General features: G+C 43.3%; 1 protein-coding gene across 1 annotated transcript in view; it reads right to left on the reverse strand.

The window, feature by feature from the left end:
• BRINP1 (BMP/retinoic acid inducible neural specific 1) overlaps positions 1–20,740 on the reverse strand; it is a 170,015-nt gene that overhangs the window by 13,259 nt on the left and 136,016 nt on the right. The window contains exons 6-7 of the mRNA XM_081065271.1: positions 17,156–17,392; positions 12,420–12,642 (exon numbers count right to left, since the gene is read on the reverse strand). Coding sequence (XP_080921397.1) covers positions 12,420–12,642; positions 17,156–17,392 — 460 coding nt within the window. The remainder of the gene's footprint in view (positions 1–12,419; positions 12,643–17,155; positions 17,393–20,740) is intronic.

Here is a 20,740-nt window from a genome sequence, read left to right on the forward strand (position 1 = left end):
CTATGACATTTTATGATTCTGTGATTTCAGGTTATTTAAACTTCCTGAACCTCAGATTCCTGAAGTAGAGACAGCATGGGTGCAGGACCGGTCCGGTGCCAAGATTTTCTTATCTACTAGATTTCAAGCTCACTGGGAATAGCAATACCCTTTGTCTTGTTCACCACTCGACCATTACCCCTTGCATAATACCTGGAATGTAGCTGCTCACTAAATATTTGTTGAATGAAGGACTGAATGGATGAATGAATGATGATCCGTATAAATATTCATGTAAACATCCTTTGACAGAAACAAAGGACGGCGCCTATGTAGGTGGCAGCAGAGGAGGACTGGTTCCTAATATTCGGTCAGTCATTAATTTCTCTGAGCCGTAATCATCTCACCTGTAAATGGGGAGACTAATCCTTGCTCCAGCTGCCTCACAGGTTATTATAAGAATCAGACAAAATCACTGATATGAAAACCCTTTGGAAACTTTAACCTGGGCATGAGGTATTTGTCTTACCGTGTTTCCCCCAAAATAAGACCTAGCCGGATAATCAGCTCCAATGCGTCTTTTGGAACAAAAATTAATATAAGACCTGGTATATATTATATTGTATTATATTATATTATATTATATTATATTATATTAATTATATTTATTATATTATAGACCCGGTCTTATAGTAAAATAAATTAATTTTTGCTCCAAAAGACGCATTAGAGCTGACTGTCCAGCTAGGTCTTATTTTCTGGGAAACATGGTAGCAATAGTTTATTTTTTTAAGGTTAAAGAACATACCTAAGCCAGATGATTAAATTCACTCCCTAGATAACAGAAAATGAGCACCTTCCCACTGTTACTGTGGCGGCTGCTTTTCGGCAGTCACACCGGCTCTCCGCCCCAGTGGTACCTGCTGGGACACAAAGTATTTCATACCTGTTCAAATCAGTGTTAGAAACTCAACTCAAAGAAGACTGGCTGAAGGATGAGGATCTCTAGTGATCGGAGGGAAGCACAGCCTGTGGGACCACACCAAAGTCTGGGTTACCGCCTCTTCCTCTGAGGGAAATCACTCTTTTCCATGGCTGTGTACTGAGGAACACAATCTCTTGGAAAACTTCAAAAAGAAGGGGTTCCATGGCCAAATAAGATTGAAAAGTATGCATACTTGACCCCTTCTCTACTTTTTTTTTTTTTTAATTCAACATTTCCTAAACTTATTCAACCAAAGATACTACTTCTTTTCTTCCCTCCCCCTGGAAATATCCTATAGGATTCATTTGAGGGAATTCATTTTTGCTGGGTCTCTACCAAGTGCATGTATAGTGAGGTAAGACCATACCATTTACGGCAGTGAAGGGAATCTTCTAATCCAAGTTTAGTGTGGTCCCCAGACCAGCAACATTGTCTCATCTAAGAACTAGGACCCATCCCAGACCTACTGAATTAGAAAACCTGGGGGTGGGGTAATCTGTGCTCAGAGAGCTTTCCAGGTCATAGTGGTGCTTAGTCCAGTTTGAGAACTACCGCTGTAACCCACACATTTGTGGGAAAGCTCATGGCAGCACAGGGAAGAAACAGGGAATCCTTTTACACCTAGAAGAAGAGGTTCCATTGATTTTCTAATTCATCTTTCAAATGGCTACCAGAGAGCACTTACTAATTGCATTCCTTCTATTTTTTTACCCTAATGGCTACTCAACACCTATAGGATAATATGCAAACTCCACAACTAGGTATTCAATCCCTCCACAGTTTCATCTCAACATACCAGACTAATCTTACTCAGTAACAATAAGGACAATTACACAAAGAGCTAGTATTTATTGACCACTTATTATAGGCTAAGAACACTGCATCTGTATCTTGGGTAATCTTCACAGTAACTCTGTGGAGAACGTACTGCTATTATCCTCATTTTACAGAGGCGGACACATCCGGGCCAGAAGACACTGAGCGTCCAGCTCATCAGCATTTAACACCAGATCATCTGGCTCCAAAGGCCATGTACTCGATCTTAATTTATGTGCTCACTCTGACTTCTGCTTTCCCAGATAAAATTAATCTCACATTCAATTCTTTGTAAGTATGTGTTCTTTTGTGAATAGAAAACCATTCTCTCCACCCCAAGTTCCAAGTATCATTGTCACTCAACTCCCATCTCACATGCTCCCTCATTTCCTTCAGTTCAGCAAATGCTGTGTCATTAGGTACCAGGCACTTTACCTGTCACTTTGGGGTGCTGGTGGGAAGCAAGAAAAAGAGTCCCTGTTCTCATGGAATTGGGATCAAGTAGGGGAAGGCTGGGATGAAATTGCAAATATGCCAAGTGTTAGAAAACAACGCCCTGTGGGATGCAGTAGAGACATACTGCAGGACAGTTTTAACTGGGTCCAGTGTGCCAGGAGAAGCATCCCTAAGAAATGGGGATTTAATCTGAAATTTAAAGGATGAATAGAGTAATCCAGGCAAAGAGGGAAGGGGGTTCTCTAGCTTTCCCAGCAGGAATGTATTTCTCTCTTCTTACCTTTGTTGCTATGTAAATTCAATGTTTATAATGTAGAAAGCATAACAGAATGTGTTTATAGGGTTGCTGTAAGGATTTAAATGGGTAAATATGTAAGCATTTAAAACTATGCCTTGTACATAATAAATGGTCAATAAATGTTAAGGATTATCATCTTTTTTTTTTTCCTTACCATATAACAATTGCAAGTTGCTCAACTAATAGTGGCAAGTTACTAGGAATAAGAACTTCTGTGTCAGAGTGAGCTCTCGCAAATGACTTCCATGTAAGTCACTGCCACACACCTAACACTCCCTTCCATCAAGTGATTGTGATGTGTGATGGTCACAGCTCATTTAATACTCATGGCAGGTTGGTAGTGATCCTACAGAGCTTGCTTCTGTTCCCTCCACGTCACAGACACACCTACGGAAAGTCAGTTTTGTGTGTTCCCAAACCTGTCCGTGCCAGTTGCATTTGCTATTATTAATCACAAAATTAAAAGTCAAATCAATTAAAGAAATACAAGCTTTTTTCTGTGGAAACTAATTTGACTTCTGTGAAAAAATATCGACAAAGACCAGTTGCTGAAAAAATTCCCATCCATTTAAATAAAGGGGGAGTATCTGAGAAAGACTGGAAGGGTTCATAAAGTTCTACAAATATGTAGATTGTTTCTCAAGAGTCTTTATCTACTGTTCTACTTTAAATAAACCAAAGTTGGAAATATCATACTATCATTGGTCAGGTTTATGCAAGGAAGCCAGTAAAATGTCAAATAGAATATACCCACACGCTCAAAAAAGAAGTTGGCCTTATTTGAAAAGGCTGACCAAGGAGCATATATTTATTTATTTTAACTTAAAATAAAATGTGTTCATATACTGCAGCAAGTATACATTTTAGGATTCCCTATTTAACTTAACTTTTTCTATTAACCGACAAATTATTGGCCTCTAATTTGTCTGTGAAAGAGCCCTGTACTTTGACTTTTGACTATGTATTCTTTTATTGGTTTTCCAAAGGTAGGTATTATTTTTGTCTCCACCATTCCAATTAGGAAACTGAAGCTCAGGTACCTTAACACAGTGTCAAGGTTACACAGCTAGTAGATGATAGTCACTCACCTTGGCCTGTCAGACTCCAGAATCTGACGCCTTAGGTATCTTAAGTTTCATTGCCTCCCTACTATATTATTACATTTTGTTGAGCTTATGTTTGATTCTTCTCTAATGAAAACATCTGTTTCTTGGAAGCAGAAACAGTGTCCTCATCAAACATCTAGGGTCCTCTACTGCTGTGCTCTTGATTGTATTATTATTGTATCTCTTCACTTCTTTACAGGTTATGAAGAGTTTTCACATATATCATGTAACTGACAGGGGCATAAACGCCATGGGATAGCTACTCTTATTATCTTGATTCTATAGATGAGGAAACAGAGGACTCAGCTTTAGAGATTTTTGGAGGTCATGTATCTAATAAGTGGCAGAGCAGGAACTGTCAGTCTAATAAACTAAAATTGACTTCAGTTTAATAAAATATAAGTCACATCTGCCTGCCCCACTGCAGGAGTCTGTGGAGATGAAATCCAGAGGCAAGTAAGTATACGGTTCAGAGAGGAGAATCAAAGTCAGCATGGAGATTGAGGGTCATCCTAATAGAGATAACAATTATCTTGGTAGCCAGAAACTTTCCATAGACACCAATTAAACACTGTATGGAGCAGGAAATATGTTGAGAGCTCACATAGGTTCAGAAGAGTGGCCGTAGGACTGGAGCTTGAGGTGGATGCCCCCAAGAGATTTTCATCTCAACAAGGCATAATTACACTGCGCTTGACTAAGGCCTAGACTGCTAGGTCAAGGCCATGTGAATATGAGAAGTAAAAATAAACCAAGTCCAAGAGTCACTGGAAAATGCCAATAATTATATTGCCTGCTCCTCAAGTTAAGGTTCCATGGACCTGCTTCTCTCACAAATATTATAACCTCTACAAAAATCAGGTGATAGGATATAGGGAAGAAACATCACATCACACTGGCATTAAGCATCAACTTGGTGAGAGGAATTTTTCTTCATTTCATTGAATTTAATAGACTCCGAGAAATGTCTATTTTTGTCCTCTTTTATTTTTTTTTTTCTTCAGTAGGGTTCATTTCTCAAAGTAACAGCCTTAACAAGAGATACTTTCAGGATTTGGATCCAGGTCAGTTGAGGAAAATCTCCTTTTGCAGCTCAGGAGTGGGTGGGTGGACTGTCACAGTCTGAGGGCCTGACTTTTAGTCGGTCGTCGTCTGTTCACAAATTCCTGAGACTCCCTTTGTCCTTCATTTCTTCACTTGTGAATGGGGAAGACAATCTAAACATACGTAATGTATGTGAGGAAATCTGTAGGTTATTTTTATGGCAATGGACACAATCTTAAAAGGTTATGTCAACATGCCCTTGGAACCTCATTCCAAGTAGAAAATAATTTCTTTGTCCATTCATTGAACACAGTGTTTTCAGCTGAACTCTGAAGGATAGGTAGAAGTTACTTCAGTGAAGGAAAAGGAGGCGTTATTCCAGGTAGAGGAACAGCCTCTGTGAAGCCTGTAGAGTTGGAGGCAGCAATGCACATTTAGTGAACTGAAAGGAGATTAGTGGGCTGCAGCTGAGAGAGCTAAGAAAAGGTGGGAAACACAGAGTCAGCAACAGGCAGGGGCCAGAAGATGGCAGACCTGTAGGTCATCGTAAGATTCTGCGCTTTTTCCATAGAGCAGTGATCAGTCACCACAAGGTTTTCAGCAGGAATGTGACAAGATAGAATCTGACTCATAAATAGTAATTCTGACTGCCCTGTACAATGTAGATTGGAAAGTGATTAGATTTGGGGAGACTTAGTTAAAAGGCCATTGGAATTTTGGGGAAAAGAAGATCTTAGTTTGAACTCTATTAGACTACTTATTAAAATGGAGTAAGCATCATCTGAAAGCAATGCTGCTTCAAGATACAATTACTGACCTTCTGCCAATATTTTGGAGATGAACGCTCTCATTCTCTGTTAGTGATATTTCTCCCAGTGTTGGGAAGGACCTCAGAGAAACTAAGCCCAGTTGTTTCCAAATTGTTTTAAGGAAAAAAAGAAAAAGAAAGGAAGGAAGGAAGGAAGGAAGAAAGGAAGGAAGGGAGGAAGGAAAAAAGGAAGGAAGGAAGGAAAAGTCACCTTATTTTCCCAAACGCGTTTTAATTCAAATTCCATAAAGAAAACGAATAAAAGGTGACACAAAAGGTGAGCTGCAATCGTTCAGTACTTAACCTGCACCCCACCCTTGCAAGGTGCATTTATTGCACCAGGGTTCTCTGGAGAAGGTGCCAGGCCTCCTGGATTTAGTCCGGCTCACACAGGGCAGGGCCACGACTTGAACTCAGGACCCCTGGTTCCAACCACTGTCCTTTTCACATGCCCTGAGGCTAGATAATGACATCCTAAGGACAAAAGCCCTGTTGCTTGTGTCTTCAAATGCCTTTCAGTGTCTGGCACAGGGCCGGGGGACCAGGTGGTTAGCAAACATTTATGAAATTGCATAGAAGTCAGCTAATTCAGCATCGCTCACGGTGATTTTGTGTTTCTTCTCTCCCTTTCTCCCTGCCTTCTGTTTTGCTCTCTCTCCCCCATTTCCTTTCTCCCTCCCTCCCTCCTTTGCAAGGACAGGTGATTTCCACCACAATGCAGTATTTCCTCAGGTTTCCCCTTGAATCATCCTGCCTCGGGGCCAGGCAGAACAGCACCGAGGTTATAGGAAAGAACTGCCTGGGTTTCAATCCTGCCTCTTATTTGCTGTACAATCCTCAGCAAGTCACTTCACATCTCTGTTCCTGAATTTCTCCATTCATAAAATGGGAAGAGTTAGTCCTACCTGCTTGAATGACGTGAAAGTGCGTAGAACAATACTGGCACGGCAAATGCCTTGGAAGTGTTAACTATTAAACGCCTTGGACCTAAACTTGGTCCCATTCATTCTCTTCCCGATGAATCTGACTTCAAGTTCATCGTGCTTGCACAGCCTCCTTTCAGAGAGCACTCGGACTTTACAAAGTGCTTCCGGACCCCATCTCAGGTGAGCCAGAGACCCTCTGAGGCAGGGGGAAGAAATTATTATGCCAGTTCTACAGATGACAAAACCACAGTTCACAGTCGCAGGGCCTCGTAATAGTAGTGACCAAACTCAAAGCCTGCTGCCCAATCTTTCCCCCTTTTTAACTGTGTAACATAAGGATCTCCTGAGAGTGAAACAACCCACAGAAATGTTCCTCGTGGGTCCCCTGTCTTTCCCTGTGGGTCCCCGGTCTTTCCCTGACCTACCCAACCACAGTGCCATGGTCTGACACTGGGGCCAGGTCCTGCACAGGCTAAAAGAAATCCACCGCGGTATTCCTGGGACCTTCCAAAATCTTTTATACGACGGGCACCCAATAAATAAAAGAAATCCATCACAGTATTCCTGGGACCCTCCAAAACCTTCTATACAATGGACACTCAATAAATAAAAGAAATCCACCGCGGTATTCCTGGGACCCCCAAAAACCTTCTACACCATGGGCACCCAATAAACATTTGGTTGGGTGTTGGATCCCCTGGCAGGTGTGGTCTAGAAAGAGTCTTGTACCCTCATCCTAACAAGTGTTGAGCCTGAGGCTAGGATGAGTCTTCCTGATCTGGGGGCTTCCAGAGCTTAACACAGAGTAAGCTTTCAGGACATGCTGGCTGCACTGCCCTCCACTGAACCTGACCTCTTCTCTCTAACCACAGATGTGTCTGATGCGTCTGCTTGGGTTTCTGCCTGGGCTCTGGAGCTGACTCAGGGCTCCACGACTGGGCCATTTCCTGAATCTCAGCATACCATAGGAGACACTATAACACTCTAATCCTGGTTCGCCACCACCTCCATGACCTTGATGAGCTAACCCTGCCTTTGGCATCAATACACACTCAAAGCAGGGGGCCCCGTCCAAGCACGGCCACCTCTCCACGCTGCTGCACACGGCTTCAAGCCTGCACAGGGCTCCTGACCACCGAGCCCAGCAAGGAGTCAGCGAGACAACTCCAGTCCTGCCATTTCCCTCCTCTGTGACCTTGGACAAGTGACGGACATCTCTGCCTCCTCAGTTTCCTCATGGATAAAACAAGTCTAAGAGCATCAACGTCACACAGACAGTGTGAGGATTAGAAGAAAAAAACTGTATGTCACCTTCATCAGTACTCACGCTCACTGAGCATTAAGGTGGGCTCAATAACTGACATGCAAAATATCAGTGCCTGGTAAAAATCACAATAAGAAACGTAGCTAACATTGAGAGTGTGTTTTCCACGTACCGGGCACCGCTCGAAGCATTTCATGTAGGTTACAGCATCGAATCTCCAAAACAGCCTTAGGACGTCGGCACTATTATTGGCCCCTTTTTATACATGAGAGCACTGAGGCTCAAAGATGGTAGTCAATTCCCCAGCGTTACAATGTAAGCAGGTGGCAATGCAAGGATTTGAACCCAGGCCACCTGATTAGAATCTTTCCAGTTAGCCAGATTCATTGCCGGTTATAAATACCTGCTCAATAATTGATTATTATTGTTTTTTGATTATTATTATTATTATCGTGAAGCTTCTTTGCCCACATATAGAGTAGTCACCTGTCGCTCTAATTATACTCAATTTATCCCGCGATATATAATTTCCAAAGACTCCCTCTGCCCTCGGGAACCCACACCTGTCAGTATTCACACTCTCAGATGTGGGGCTGGGTTTTCGGCCAATAGAACATGACAGACACGATGCTCTCGGACTTCCAAAGCTAATTTGTAAGAAGTCTTACAGTGTCCTTTTCATCTCAGGATGCTTCCATGCTGCAAGAAGCCCAGGCCACATGGAAAGGGCCCCTGAAGGCACTCTGATTGGCAGCCAGCTGAGCTCCCAGATGACTTCAGCACCCGCTTGAGAAACGCCGCACCCCCAGCGGTGTCCAGTCAACCTCTAGAACCATGAAAGACAATCCTAAACTGTGGTTTTGAGCCACTAAAGTCTTGGGGTGAACTGTTTCACATCAGTTGATAACCAGAACACCCCTTTTGCCTTCCAGCCCAATATAAAGTTTCCAAGATGCCTGCCTCAAAACAAAGGTCTAATGATCTGTACTTGACGTCTCACTAAATTTTATAGGTAAACATGTCTTTGACGTACTAACAAAATAATGAATATCTGTTGATCTTGGGTATATTACTTAACTCTCTGTGCCTCAGTTCCCTTCTCTGTAAATAAGAATAGTAAGACAGCAAGAGTACCTTGTTCATAAGGTTGCAGCATAGAAGAAGTTAGTTAGTTCCTATAAGATGCTTAGAACAGTACCTGACATTTAGAATACATATACCAAGCGACAACTCTCCCTCCCATGGTTCTGTAGGTCCTTAGTATCTCTTCGACTTTCTTTTAACGAAGTCAGGCACTTTCCTAGGCTTTTTAAATTTTAGAATCTTAATTCCCACACTTAACCCAAAGCCAGTGTTATCATGCCCCCATTGCAAAGGAGGTGCTGGGACTGCTAGAAAGCCTCCTGATTGGTAAATGATGGCACTAGGATTCGAACCCGGTCTGTGTGCAGCTATAGCTCTTTTCCCTCTCCCACCCAGCCTCCACAATGCCACCTCTCTGTGACACAAGTAAAAATCCCTGTGACACATGCAGCAGTGACAGCATCTGCTTGGTGGACTCATCTCCCACAGAGTCTGGCATGCCAACGAATCGCAGCCTAGAAATCAGTTCATTTACATATTCCAGCTTGCTCAGCTTAGGTGGCCCGAGATCCCCAGTGTTAGCACCTCTGTCTGATACTAGTCCTGGGCAGGGAGGTGTCCTCCCTGCTGGTGTGAGAAATGCTCATTAAAGCCTTCGATTCAGATGTCAGGAAGCAGCCCACAGCCAGAAAGGAGGTGCCGCTTCAGAGAAACCAGCCCAGAGCCGACCTTCTGTTCCCCACACCCCCACTACCCAGCAGTCAACACTCCTTAACTGAACATAATTGAGTGGCGTGCCAAGGCGGAATTCCAGACGTCCTCTCCAGGTGAGTGGAGGAGGAACGGCATGGTTAGGGCAAGTTTTCTCATCTCAGGATGAGAGACGGACACATGGCAAGTTCTTCCTTTGAAGGTCCTGGTGGTCGCAGGACACCTCTAGTGTCTACACCTGACGGCTTGCACAGGAAGAGCAGCTTGTTCGTGTAGGTGAACACCTGCGCTCAGAAAAGTGAAGTGACTTGCTCAAGACCACACAGTTCGCTAATTAATGGTAGGGCACCATCACCCAGTTTTGTCCCTCCTTCCTCCCTTCCAATGCCTTTCTAGCTCCTCTCCTTCTGGAACCCCCCTGAGCTGTCTCTAGACCTGGAACAGCCGTGTTGCTCTGCTCTATCCCTAGACATTCTTCTCACCTTTAATAAACGTGTCTGCCCAGTGTCTTTATGCCTTGGGACCCACTTCATTCTCTGACGTGACAACCAGCAAAATTGAAGAAACAGGTATCTCTTAAAAGCCAGGTGATGGTGACTCTTTTCCACCAATTGGCATTCAGTGTGCTCAGGCCTAGGGATGCAGTTTCCTCACCTAAAGGTCTGATCAAAGGCCACCTTTTACAGAATTTTTGCTGAATTATTTCCACTCCCAAATTCCTATGTTCAAGTCCTCACCCTGAGGACCTCAGAATGTGACTATTTGGAGATAAGGTCTTGAAAGATGGAGTTAATTTAAAATGAGGTCACTGAGGTGAGCCCTAACAAAATAGGACTGGTGTCCTTATAAGAAGAGGACATCAGGACACAGACACACACAGAGGAAAGACCATGTGAAGATGCAGGGAGAACATGTCTACCCACAGGCCACAGAGATGTCTCAGAAGAAACCAACCTGGGTGACACCCCCATCTCAGACTTCCAGCCTTCAGAACTGTGAGAAAATAAATTTCTGTTGTTTAAACCACTCAATCTGCGGTACTTTGACTATGGCAGCCCTAGCAAGCTAATATACGTATGGGGCGTTTTTCTTGATTGTCAACAGAACTCCTCACTCTTTCACAGCACTGTTTGTGTTCGCCTCCAGTTCTCTCAGTGCTGCAGGTCACATAGCAGATGCCGGATGGATCTAGATGGAATCTACTTCAGACACTCACTCATGGAGGCAGCTTGGGCATCTGTTGCAGATGATAAGAAGGGGTTCTGTAACCGGACCCCTTTCTCAGTCCCTGGTTCTGTGGCATTGCAACAAGTAAGCCACCGCCAGAAGGAATTCTATATGATTCATAAAAAAATAATGATCGCATACTTGGTGCAAAGCAATGGGCTCAGAGTTGGAGGGAATGGGGAAAACAGGGATGAGCACAGACAAGTGTAGAAGAAAAAGATTTCATAATGGGCAAAATAGGAAAAATATGCTGACGGAGGCAGGAGTTTTAGATTAATGGGAACTTAAAATAAGGAGCCTTTGGCTGGTGCAACCAGGGAAGACTTCATGAAGGAGGCAGTACTTGATTTGGGTCTAAAAAAAATGAGAGAAAAACAGGTGCTTGGATGGGGGTGGTTGGATGGAGGGAGACTGCTTAGATTAATCCGGTGATTTTTAAATTGTGAGTGCCCGTGGAGCATGGTGATTAAGAACACAGCATGTAGATTCATCGAGTCAGGGGACATCTCGTCTCATTCTCTTACAGCAGCAACACTTACTTTGCTGCGGGGAACCACACTATGCAATAGCACTACCACCCCTGTTAAGATAATCAAAACTGTCTTCAGATATTTCTAAATGTGCCTTGGGGACAAAATCACCTCCAATTAAGAACCGCTGACTTGCACTGTAGTTTTGGACCAACCACTTGACTTCTCTGAGCTTCAGTTTTCTGGTCTGTTCCATGGAGTAGCAATCATACGTAGTAGTATGTGGCTGACATTGAATCTATTGAGTGAATGTGACTTAGCCTCAATCTTTTAAAGAGTAGATAGATCTCTTTTCAAATAATGCTGAATGTGGAATGCCCAAACATGAAGCGGATGAAAGCACGGCTGCTTTGGCTGACACAGGGTGGAGAGCCCCCAAACCTGCATGCCTGTGCTCTCCTGTGATGCCATCAGGTATACCCTGGGGCCACCACTACAGAAAACCCCAGGGGCAATGTACAGAGGCCCTGGGAGGTGGAGTCTGAAAGATCTGGGTTTGAAGCCTGGCTCCTTCCCTGGGGGTCCCTGATAGAGCCGATCAACCCTTAGAGCTGTGAAGCCACAGCTGTCTGTCTTGTTCACCCCATGTGCCCCACCATTCATCAGACTACATCAAGAGCAGGGCCGGGACTAGCGTGAGGCCAAGGAGGCAGCCAGGCATGAAAGGAGGCACTGGCGCTCAGGTGAGGACCCTGCACTCACATGACCCACAGCGGGAGTGCCTGCTACACTTTTCATGGGAGGTGCCTTGTTTGCGTCACTCTAATCCTGGCCCTGATCAAAGGCCCTCAGTAAACAGCTGACTGCTGAATTAGTTAACCCGGTTACTTCGCCGTTAAGATAGGATGCTAACATTTGCTTTTCCAAGTAATTTTAAAATTAAATAGATAATACATTTTAAGCAACAGGAATCATGTCCCATAGCAGTCAGGACTAGTATTAGTTCCCTTCTTCTGTCAGATAGATCAGACAGAACACAGAGGCCGAAAGCTGAGGGTATATTCAGGAAACAATGAGCAATCCAGTGTAGCCAGAGCCAGGAGAGGAGAAGCCCGAGACAATCCAGAAAAACGATTGGTCCTGCACCTCCCAATGCATCATCTGCATTGCACTGCCCTCTGAAACAAGTGAATGCACGCTAGCACAGGTCCGAGCCTGCAGAGGAGGTTGGGGTGCCAGCACTTACCTCTCTCTAGGCAGCTGGTGGTTGGGATTGTGGCGGCAGCGAACACTGAGGCCAAAGAGCTTGCGAGCAGTGCGTTGAATCTTCTGCCTCTGGGCCTCCATGGCACTCTGCAGGAGCTTGTAGCGGTTCTGCAGGTCCCAGTCATTGCCCCAGTGCTGATGAATGCTCCCAATAGTCAGGAAGTGGTTGCTGGGGAGGCGCTTCATAAACGATTTGAACTCATCTAGCAAGAAACAAAGGCCGGGAGAGGAGGGCTGAGCATGATACCGCCACCAGGAAAGCAGGCCAGCAAACAGAACTAAGTTGTGTGTGGCCCGGAGAACATGGCACTGCCTGCTCTGCTCCAAGCAGGCAGTGCACAGGCCACTGCACTTCCAGCGTGCTGCTGCAGGAGGGAATGCACGTCCTGTATCCGTGCTGCAGACAGGGCATTCCGAACTTCTGTCATCTGAGTGCAACCTGATAATGATATTCACATACCACTTGTACTTTTACTTACTCAGGATCGATTAAACCACATTTGTATCCAATTCTACGTAGAAAACCATGATCCTATGCCTTCAGTAAAATAGGAGCTACAAACATAAACTGGTTAAAATATGGATGATGCAAACATGATTAATTAATTCTAGCCACATACTGTCACCTGCTAAACAACCAAACCCCTGTACCTGTTCTTACTTTGAAATACAGGAAAGTAGCAAGTGGTAGAGGTGTTAAAGGCACATTCGCACCTCTCCACCATGTGATCCAGTCTTAGGAGACATTGTAAGCGTGTACCATCTTACGGCATGTCCCATCTTGAGAAATTCCAGTTTAAGAGATGGGGACACACTCGTGGGTCTCCTGGGGGAAGGTTTCTGCCTCACTTTGTGATGCTGAGTTTTGGAATGTCAGCTAGCTCTCTAGTTCTTCATACACGGAAACTGAAGTCCAAGGTGGGAAAATGACTTTCTGAAGCTAAAACAGTCCATGAGTGACAAGAGGAAGGACTAAAACCTGAGTTGCTGTTTTCTGATTTAATATTTACTCCCCACCCCAGCCATGCCCCCATTCAACTAATGGGAAACTTAAAGAATTAAGGGGTTGATCATTTTGCAGGTGAAAAGGCTAAGTGATCACCGTGTTTCCCCAAAAATAAGACCTAGCTGGACAATCAGCTCTAATGCATCTAAATTAATATAAGACATTGTCTTATATTAATTAATATAAGCAAAAATTATCTTCAGATAATCCCGGTCTCATTTTACTATAAGACCGGGTCTATGATATGATATGATATGATATGATATAATTCTGGGTCTTATATTCATTTTTGCTCCAAAAGAAGCATTAGAGCTGATTGTCCCACTAGGTCTTATTTTCGGGGAAACAGGGTAGATTATACACATAAAGAAAAAAATATATATAGTAACAATACATATACAGAGGGTACCAAAAATGTATGTACGCACATTTTAAGAAAGGAAAAAAATCTATTAAAATTACGCTGATGGTAACCATTTGGAGCATCTCTTGTAACTGTAGAAGTAAAACATGGCTTGTAGTCATCTTTTGTTACCGGTATATATTGAGTATTACAATTTTAATTTTTTCTTTCTTAAAATGTGTATACATATTTTTGTCACGCTCTGTATATGTATCTTGAGCCTAGTATTTTCACTTTACGTTATAAAACTTACAAGGACATTTCAAGTACATTAGACATTCATTTTATTTTTAAAAATGCTTACATAGCTCTCGGTAAGCACCAGGCTCGGTCTTAAACACCTAACACATATAAGTAATGTTATAGCAAACCTATAAGGTGGGTACTTTTATGCCCCTTTTTATAGAAACTAGGACACAGAGAAGTTAATTAACTTGCCAACGTCACACAGCCAGTAATGATAGAATTAGAACTCTAGACTGGCTCCGAATGCTATGCTCTTACTTAGCATATCATGCTTATTCTCAACACATAACAAGGATCAGTTTACTTGGAAAAGAATAAAAGGTGCTGGAAACACACATCTAGGTAAACAATCTCTAACTCCTAGAGAACCCCAGACACCTCATTTCATTATAGACAGACATGCATGTGTTGAAATCTCATCTCACCCACCCAACAGCTGTGTGACCATTATTCTCTCAACACTTCAGTTTCCCCATCTGTCAAGCAGGTATAATAGCATCTAATTCAAATGTTGAGAGGGTGACATAGGATTGCATCTGCCTACATAGCCCCCGATGTATAGAAAGTGGTCCATGGAAGGTAAGATGGAGAGGATAACACAGGATTGCATGATTGATTTATTCAGTAAGCTGGCTGGAGGCGGGACATGGGCCCTAATGACTGCTGTGTTGGCCAGCCCAGTCCTTCTTACACGGAAGATATGTAGCTTATCTTGTAAAGCTCTGTTGACCTCGAAGGCGATAATAGTCCTTTCAATGAACTTGAATTTGGGTCAGATAAGAAAACACCATTTAAAAGTAAAAATGATTTCATTTTCTTGACTAAAAGCAGAAGGGTTCCCTCCCAATAAAGGAGACAACCCCCATTCGTGTGTGTAAACTGAGTCCTCTGTGACCACCAACACGCTGGAACCATCAAGGAATCAACACCGGCTTTTATCTTTGGCTGGTCATTAATCCACACAAATTACCTGATGCTAAGATATTAGGTCACGAGCTGGAAACGAAAAGGAGGAAAGTACACACGCACAAGCCACACAGACATGTATGAGTGGATGGATTTGCCTTAATGGGTGAAAACATTTCAAATGGATAAAGCGTATGTGTGCTCGTATAAGGCGAAAGCGGGACACAAGTAATTCCCACGACCTATTCAGCCTACTTGGCAGCAGCTCCACTTTCTGTGTTTCCTCACCCACCCACCCACTCAAAGTAGTTTCTCTTCCTTGGAAATAAGGATTAGATGCTAAAGACCCCCTACTGCTTGTGCATACAGCCTACTGTTCTCTGCTTTAAAACAACTGGTACAATCCCCTTGCAAAAACATTTTATCAAAAAAAATTTTTTTTGAGGCCAAATAATCGTCACAATACCTTTCCATCATGACCCTCTCTCTTTTATGTGTTCCCAGGATTTTAAAGGGACTAATGGGTGCAGGTTCGTAAGGCATCCACAGCTCCACTGAAGCTGATGCATTGTGTGCGCCCAGGGCTGGTTGGGAACCAAGAGTTTGTGGAAACCAGCAGTTTTCCAACACAGCTCAATAGAGCTCAGCTTTTATCTGTGGTACACAGTGGCTCCAAGGTATGATTTTGTTTGATCAAAGGGTTTCTTGGCTAAAGATTTAAATAAATTCAAATATTAAACACATAAACATGTCTTCTCATTTACCAGATGAGGGAATTGAGGACTGGGGCAGGGGGAGGGGGGAGTAAAGTAGAATTAATAAGTTACAAATGCTGCTATGAGCACTGGGTTTGGGATCCAGGATCCCATTACAGACGTTGTCGTGTACTAAGTATGTAACCCTGGGGAAGACACTGGGTCTTGGCACCCTCCCTCCTCTACAATATAGGAATATCATTACTTACTTTAATGCAGCTGGTGTAATAGATTTAGGGAACATAAGGCTGTTTTAAAAGCAGGGATGTTCTATAAATATGTCCATTCATTTAACAGATACCTGAGGACTTATTATAAGCCAAGTATCTACTTGGCATCTCTTCTTTGAAGTCTCAAAGATTTCCAAGCTTTTTTGTCCAGAAATGAGTACACAGTCTTCTTTCCAAACCTTCCAGGTGTTCTAGCTCAGTGGATGGCACTGACATCCATCAAACTGTCTAACAGACATACCTAAAAGAAGTTCGTGGATCTCATTGCAATACCCTTCTCTTCTTCAGTCCTGCTCATTCATCCTTCTAAATATGGTTGCACCTGTCCCATTTCTACTGCCTGTGCCATGGCCCTCACCCACATCTGTCATCTCTCTCCTAGGACATTGGGATGGCCTCCTATTGGTTGCCCTGCACTCACGGTCTGATCTCTCCACCACAGTCAGGAACTTTGACTTCCGCTCTCCCTCAGGGGGGCCTCTCCTGACTCTCCCGACCACATTAACCCCACCATGACATGATTTGCTCACAGTAGCTTCTCATTCTTTACCCACGTATGATTAAAATGTCACAGTCACTAGCATGGTTATATGATTAATGCCTGGCTTTCCCATTAACGAGAAGCTGCCTGAGGGCGGAGCTCCAACTTCACGCCTCACCCTTGGGTAGCTGATTTTCCTCCCCTGACACTCATTTTTCTTAACCAGGAAAAGCAGGAATAGCTAAGTCACCTAAAAAGGGACCTCCAGCATTGACAGCTTGTGAAGTCTTAGGATATCCCTATTAATATCGACATACATATGTACGTGTACATATTTATACATGGACAGGCACTTTGTATTTAGAGAGCTAGATGGACACACAGACTCAGGAGTCAATACAAGTATCTTTGACTCCCTTCTCTGGAGGCTTCCTATGTGCTATTTCTCTGTCTTCTGGGTACCACAGAGACAATGCATCATTGGACCACAAACTTGACTGTTATCCAGGATCCCATTCAGTGGAGATTTATTGAGTGCCAACGCCATGGCAGCCCCTAGTCCTGGCTTAGTACCCTCCAAAGTGAAAGAGTAGGGAGGTCGGGACTATTCCCTCACAGCAGTCACACAGTTGCCTTTTCTAGACTTGGCTCAAGGCCATTCGTGCAGCAGTACTAAGCGAGGCACGTACCTGAATTCTCCAGGTCCTTGTAAGCTTCGGCCCAAGACTTGGCCATGTTGGCCAGCGTGAACTCCATGATCTGGATGTCGGTGAAGGGGCAGTTGCACTGGGGGAACTCCTCCGCGCACTGGCAGCGGCACTGGCTGTTCTGGCACACGTACTCCCCTTCCCCGTTACACATAATGTAGCTCAAGGCCGACTGGACAAACTTCTCTTGCAGATACTGAGGGAAGATTATCTGAAGACCTGTTTGAGAAGAGCCAGAAGGGGAAACAGAAAGGTTAAAAAAGGTGTTTCATTAACAATTTAGAAAGGTGAGGTGTGGGATTCTGAAGCTGTTAGCTTTTTCCTGGTGTATTATACCAAAATAGTTCCGGGCCTGCCTAGAGCCAGGCAGGGCATTATCCGCAAGACCTCCAGTGGTACCGCTTCTACTTAAACATCTCAGGTCATGACCTTGGCCATCTCAGAAATGCATCCTCTATTCTGTTATATTAGGACTGAGGCTAGAGGAAGATCTGAAATCCACCTTTTCCAGGTGGGGAGACAACTCTTATTCAAAGCATGAGATTATTGGTTTTACTTATTTCCTTCATTTCTTTCTTTTTTCTTTCTTCAAATGTTTATGAAGCGTTAAGTCGTGAGCTAGACACTAGGTCTATAGAGATAAACTCACACACACACACACACACACACACACACACACACACACACACACACACCAACAGACATGATTCTAGCCCTTGGGGAGTTTACACTGTAATCAGCCGGGATAGACAGAGACACACATCATCATAACACAGCTTTCATAGACCTGAATCAGAGAGAGCCACACCACGCAAAGGGGCAGCAGAAAATGGCAAATGACACTGCTTGGAGAGCAGGCAATCCTTTGTACAGGAGATGGTACTTGGGCTGGTTGAAAGGTGAATAAGAGATCATCATGTAAAAAGAACAGCAAGTACAGTCTAAAGAGAGGAACAGCAAGAACAAAGACATAGCATGTCTGGGAGTTGCCCGTCAATGAAATGAATTCCGATGGGTGGGGGTGCAGTGCTGTAGCAGAATAGGTTTTAGAGAAGAGCAGAGGCCAGAGTGCAAAGTATGTATGCTAAATATTTTGGACTTCATTCTGGGGATCATGGGGGTACTTTGGTACATTTCAAGGGGAAGAATGATATATGAAGAGTGCTCTAATAAAATCACGGTATCATAAAAAAAAATACCAGTGGAGAATGACATCAGAGAAAATTAATTTTCTCTTTTTTGCTCTAAAAATAAAGAAGCCAGACCCACGGAGGGAAAGTGACTAGCCCGTGGTTATAGGAGGAGCACTCTGACCACATCTCATGATCTTTTCTCTATACTTGACTAAGCAAAGCCTTAATCCTGAAAGCAATGATGAGGACGGGTTTATCTGGGCGTGAGCACTACTGCTGTACCCTTGAAATGTCAGCAGAGCAAGCTATTGCCGATGGTGCCCAAGTAGGATAATTCTGGGCTAAATTAATTCATTAACACACTTTTACCTGGGACATTTCTCTCCACCTCATTTGGAGCTGCTAACAGTTTTAGCCACCAATGCATATGGACATAATGGTTTTACTACTCACTGTGTAAAAGAGAGCTGGGTTATTTGGATTAATTTCTTTTTTTTTTTTTATCATTCATGCTTCAGGGACACCCCCTAATGCTACTCATCAAAGAACTGCTGAATAAGCTCAGGATTTCTCTCTCTCTACTTCACAGTTGTTTCCAGATTTTTATCTTTCCTCTGTCACCTTCACATTATTTTTTAAAAAATGAAGTGCCATCATTTCAACCTGTCTTCATACAGCAGCTAGGACTAAAGGCTATTTTAGAGGGGGCATTGTGGCAAAGAAGATTGTGCCATATGGTGATGGAAGGAGAACTGACTCTGGGTGGTGAACAAACAATGGGATTTATAGACGATGTAATACAGAATTGTACACCTGAAATCTATGTAAATTTACTAATGATTGTCACCCCAATAAATTTAATTTAAAAAAAAGTTAAAAAAAAAAAAAAGAAAAGATTGTGCCTGCAGTGTGCCTTATGGTAAGAAACCATGATAAGGTAGTTAAAAGCAGGGCATCACTGGAGTCAGGCTCTTCTTCTCACTACCTAAGTCACTGTAAGCAAGTTATTCAACCTCTTGAAGGCTCCACTTTCTCTTCTATAAAATGGAAACACTTTTGCTACCCACATCAGAAGGTCGTTAAGAGGACTAAGTGAAAGAATTCCTGCAGATTGTCTAGAACAGTTCCTGGCATGGAGCAAGCAAACAATAAATGGCAATTATGCCTGGTTTTGATGATAAAGATGATGGTGATGAGGTTACTCTTTTGATTACAGTTTTCTAAAGTTTCAACAGAACCTTCAGAATAAGTTGACAATAGCTGTGGATATTTAATCAAAAGAAGATAATACTCAGAAGGCAGTCTTTAGCTATTTGGAGAGATTTCATGAGAAATGGGGTTTAGAATTCTATGCTTGTTGAACGGGCAATGACGGGAGGGCTATTCAGCAAGGTGGAGCCTATGTCACTATGCATGGAAGGTGCTCTAACAGATAGAGCTGAATAGCTTGGGCAGTGGTCCACTGCAAGACTGAGTAAGTTCCACATCTGTGAGGAAGGGGTCCATGTGAGTTTGAGCGACTACTCAGAAGGGCGTACTGTACAGACAGGGGTATGATACAAATACCAAAAGGTGGAGCAAAACAAGTCAAGCAATAAAGTCCCTTCTAAACCAAGTCTACAATTCTTTCAGAGTATGCATTATTGAGTCACTTTATCTGTATCACCATTTTCACTTCCAAAGCAAAATTTATTTTTAGCTGCTGCTCCCAATCCCCTATAGGCATCTGAGTCTATGGATTGGGGTTAAGTTTCTGTTGCTTAAAGGAACTCTACAGACTACTCTCTCCGTCCTGTTTTTCTAGCTTGCTCATCATTTTCTTTCTCCCTTTTGTAGGGGATAAAATATTCTATTCTTGGTCCCAGCCCAAAAGGAATTCGGGGAGAGCATTTTTAGAAAATTGCGTCAAATCATTTCTCCGTTTGGCAAGGATACAAAAGGCAATATTACCTACCCCATTTAATGCAACTGAAAACAGACGAAGTTTGGGGTTGGGGGGTTTCTGGAAGCAGCTGAAACACAAAACTGGCTGCTCTTTAAAAATGGAAACTCAGAACATGTGAGCTGTCTCTGAGGCAGTATCTCCTGGGCAAATTTGAAAGAGAATAATGAAGACATAGCAATTAAAAAGCACTTTTCTGCGAAATGTCATTACTGTTTAAAGTTACATAACCATTTCTACAGCAGCGGAGGTTCACAGAGCAGTCACCACCAGAGCCATCTCCTGATGACCTGTGTCCAACAAAGAGGCCATTGCTGACCTCCGCGATGGGTGCCTGAATCCTGCCCACTTCAATGGGAGTCGTAAATAATTTGGAGGGGGATTTGGCCTGTAGATCCACTGTTTGAAAGATATACGGCTGCCGGCTGGGGTGGAATATTGTGTCACCACAGTTCCCAAAGACAGACACACACACACACACACACACACACA

The sequence above is a fragment of the Rhinolophus hipposideros genome (genome assembly GCF_964194185.1).
Source record: "Rhinolophus hipposideros genome assembly, chromosome: 11".
Taxonomy (NCBI): Eukaryota; Metazoa; Chordata; class Mammalia; order Chiroptera; family Rhinolophidae; genus Rhinolophus; species Rhinolophus hipposideros.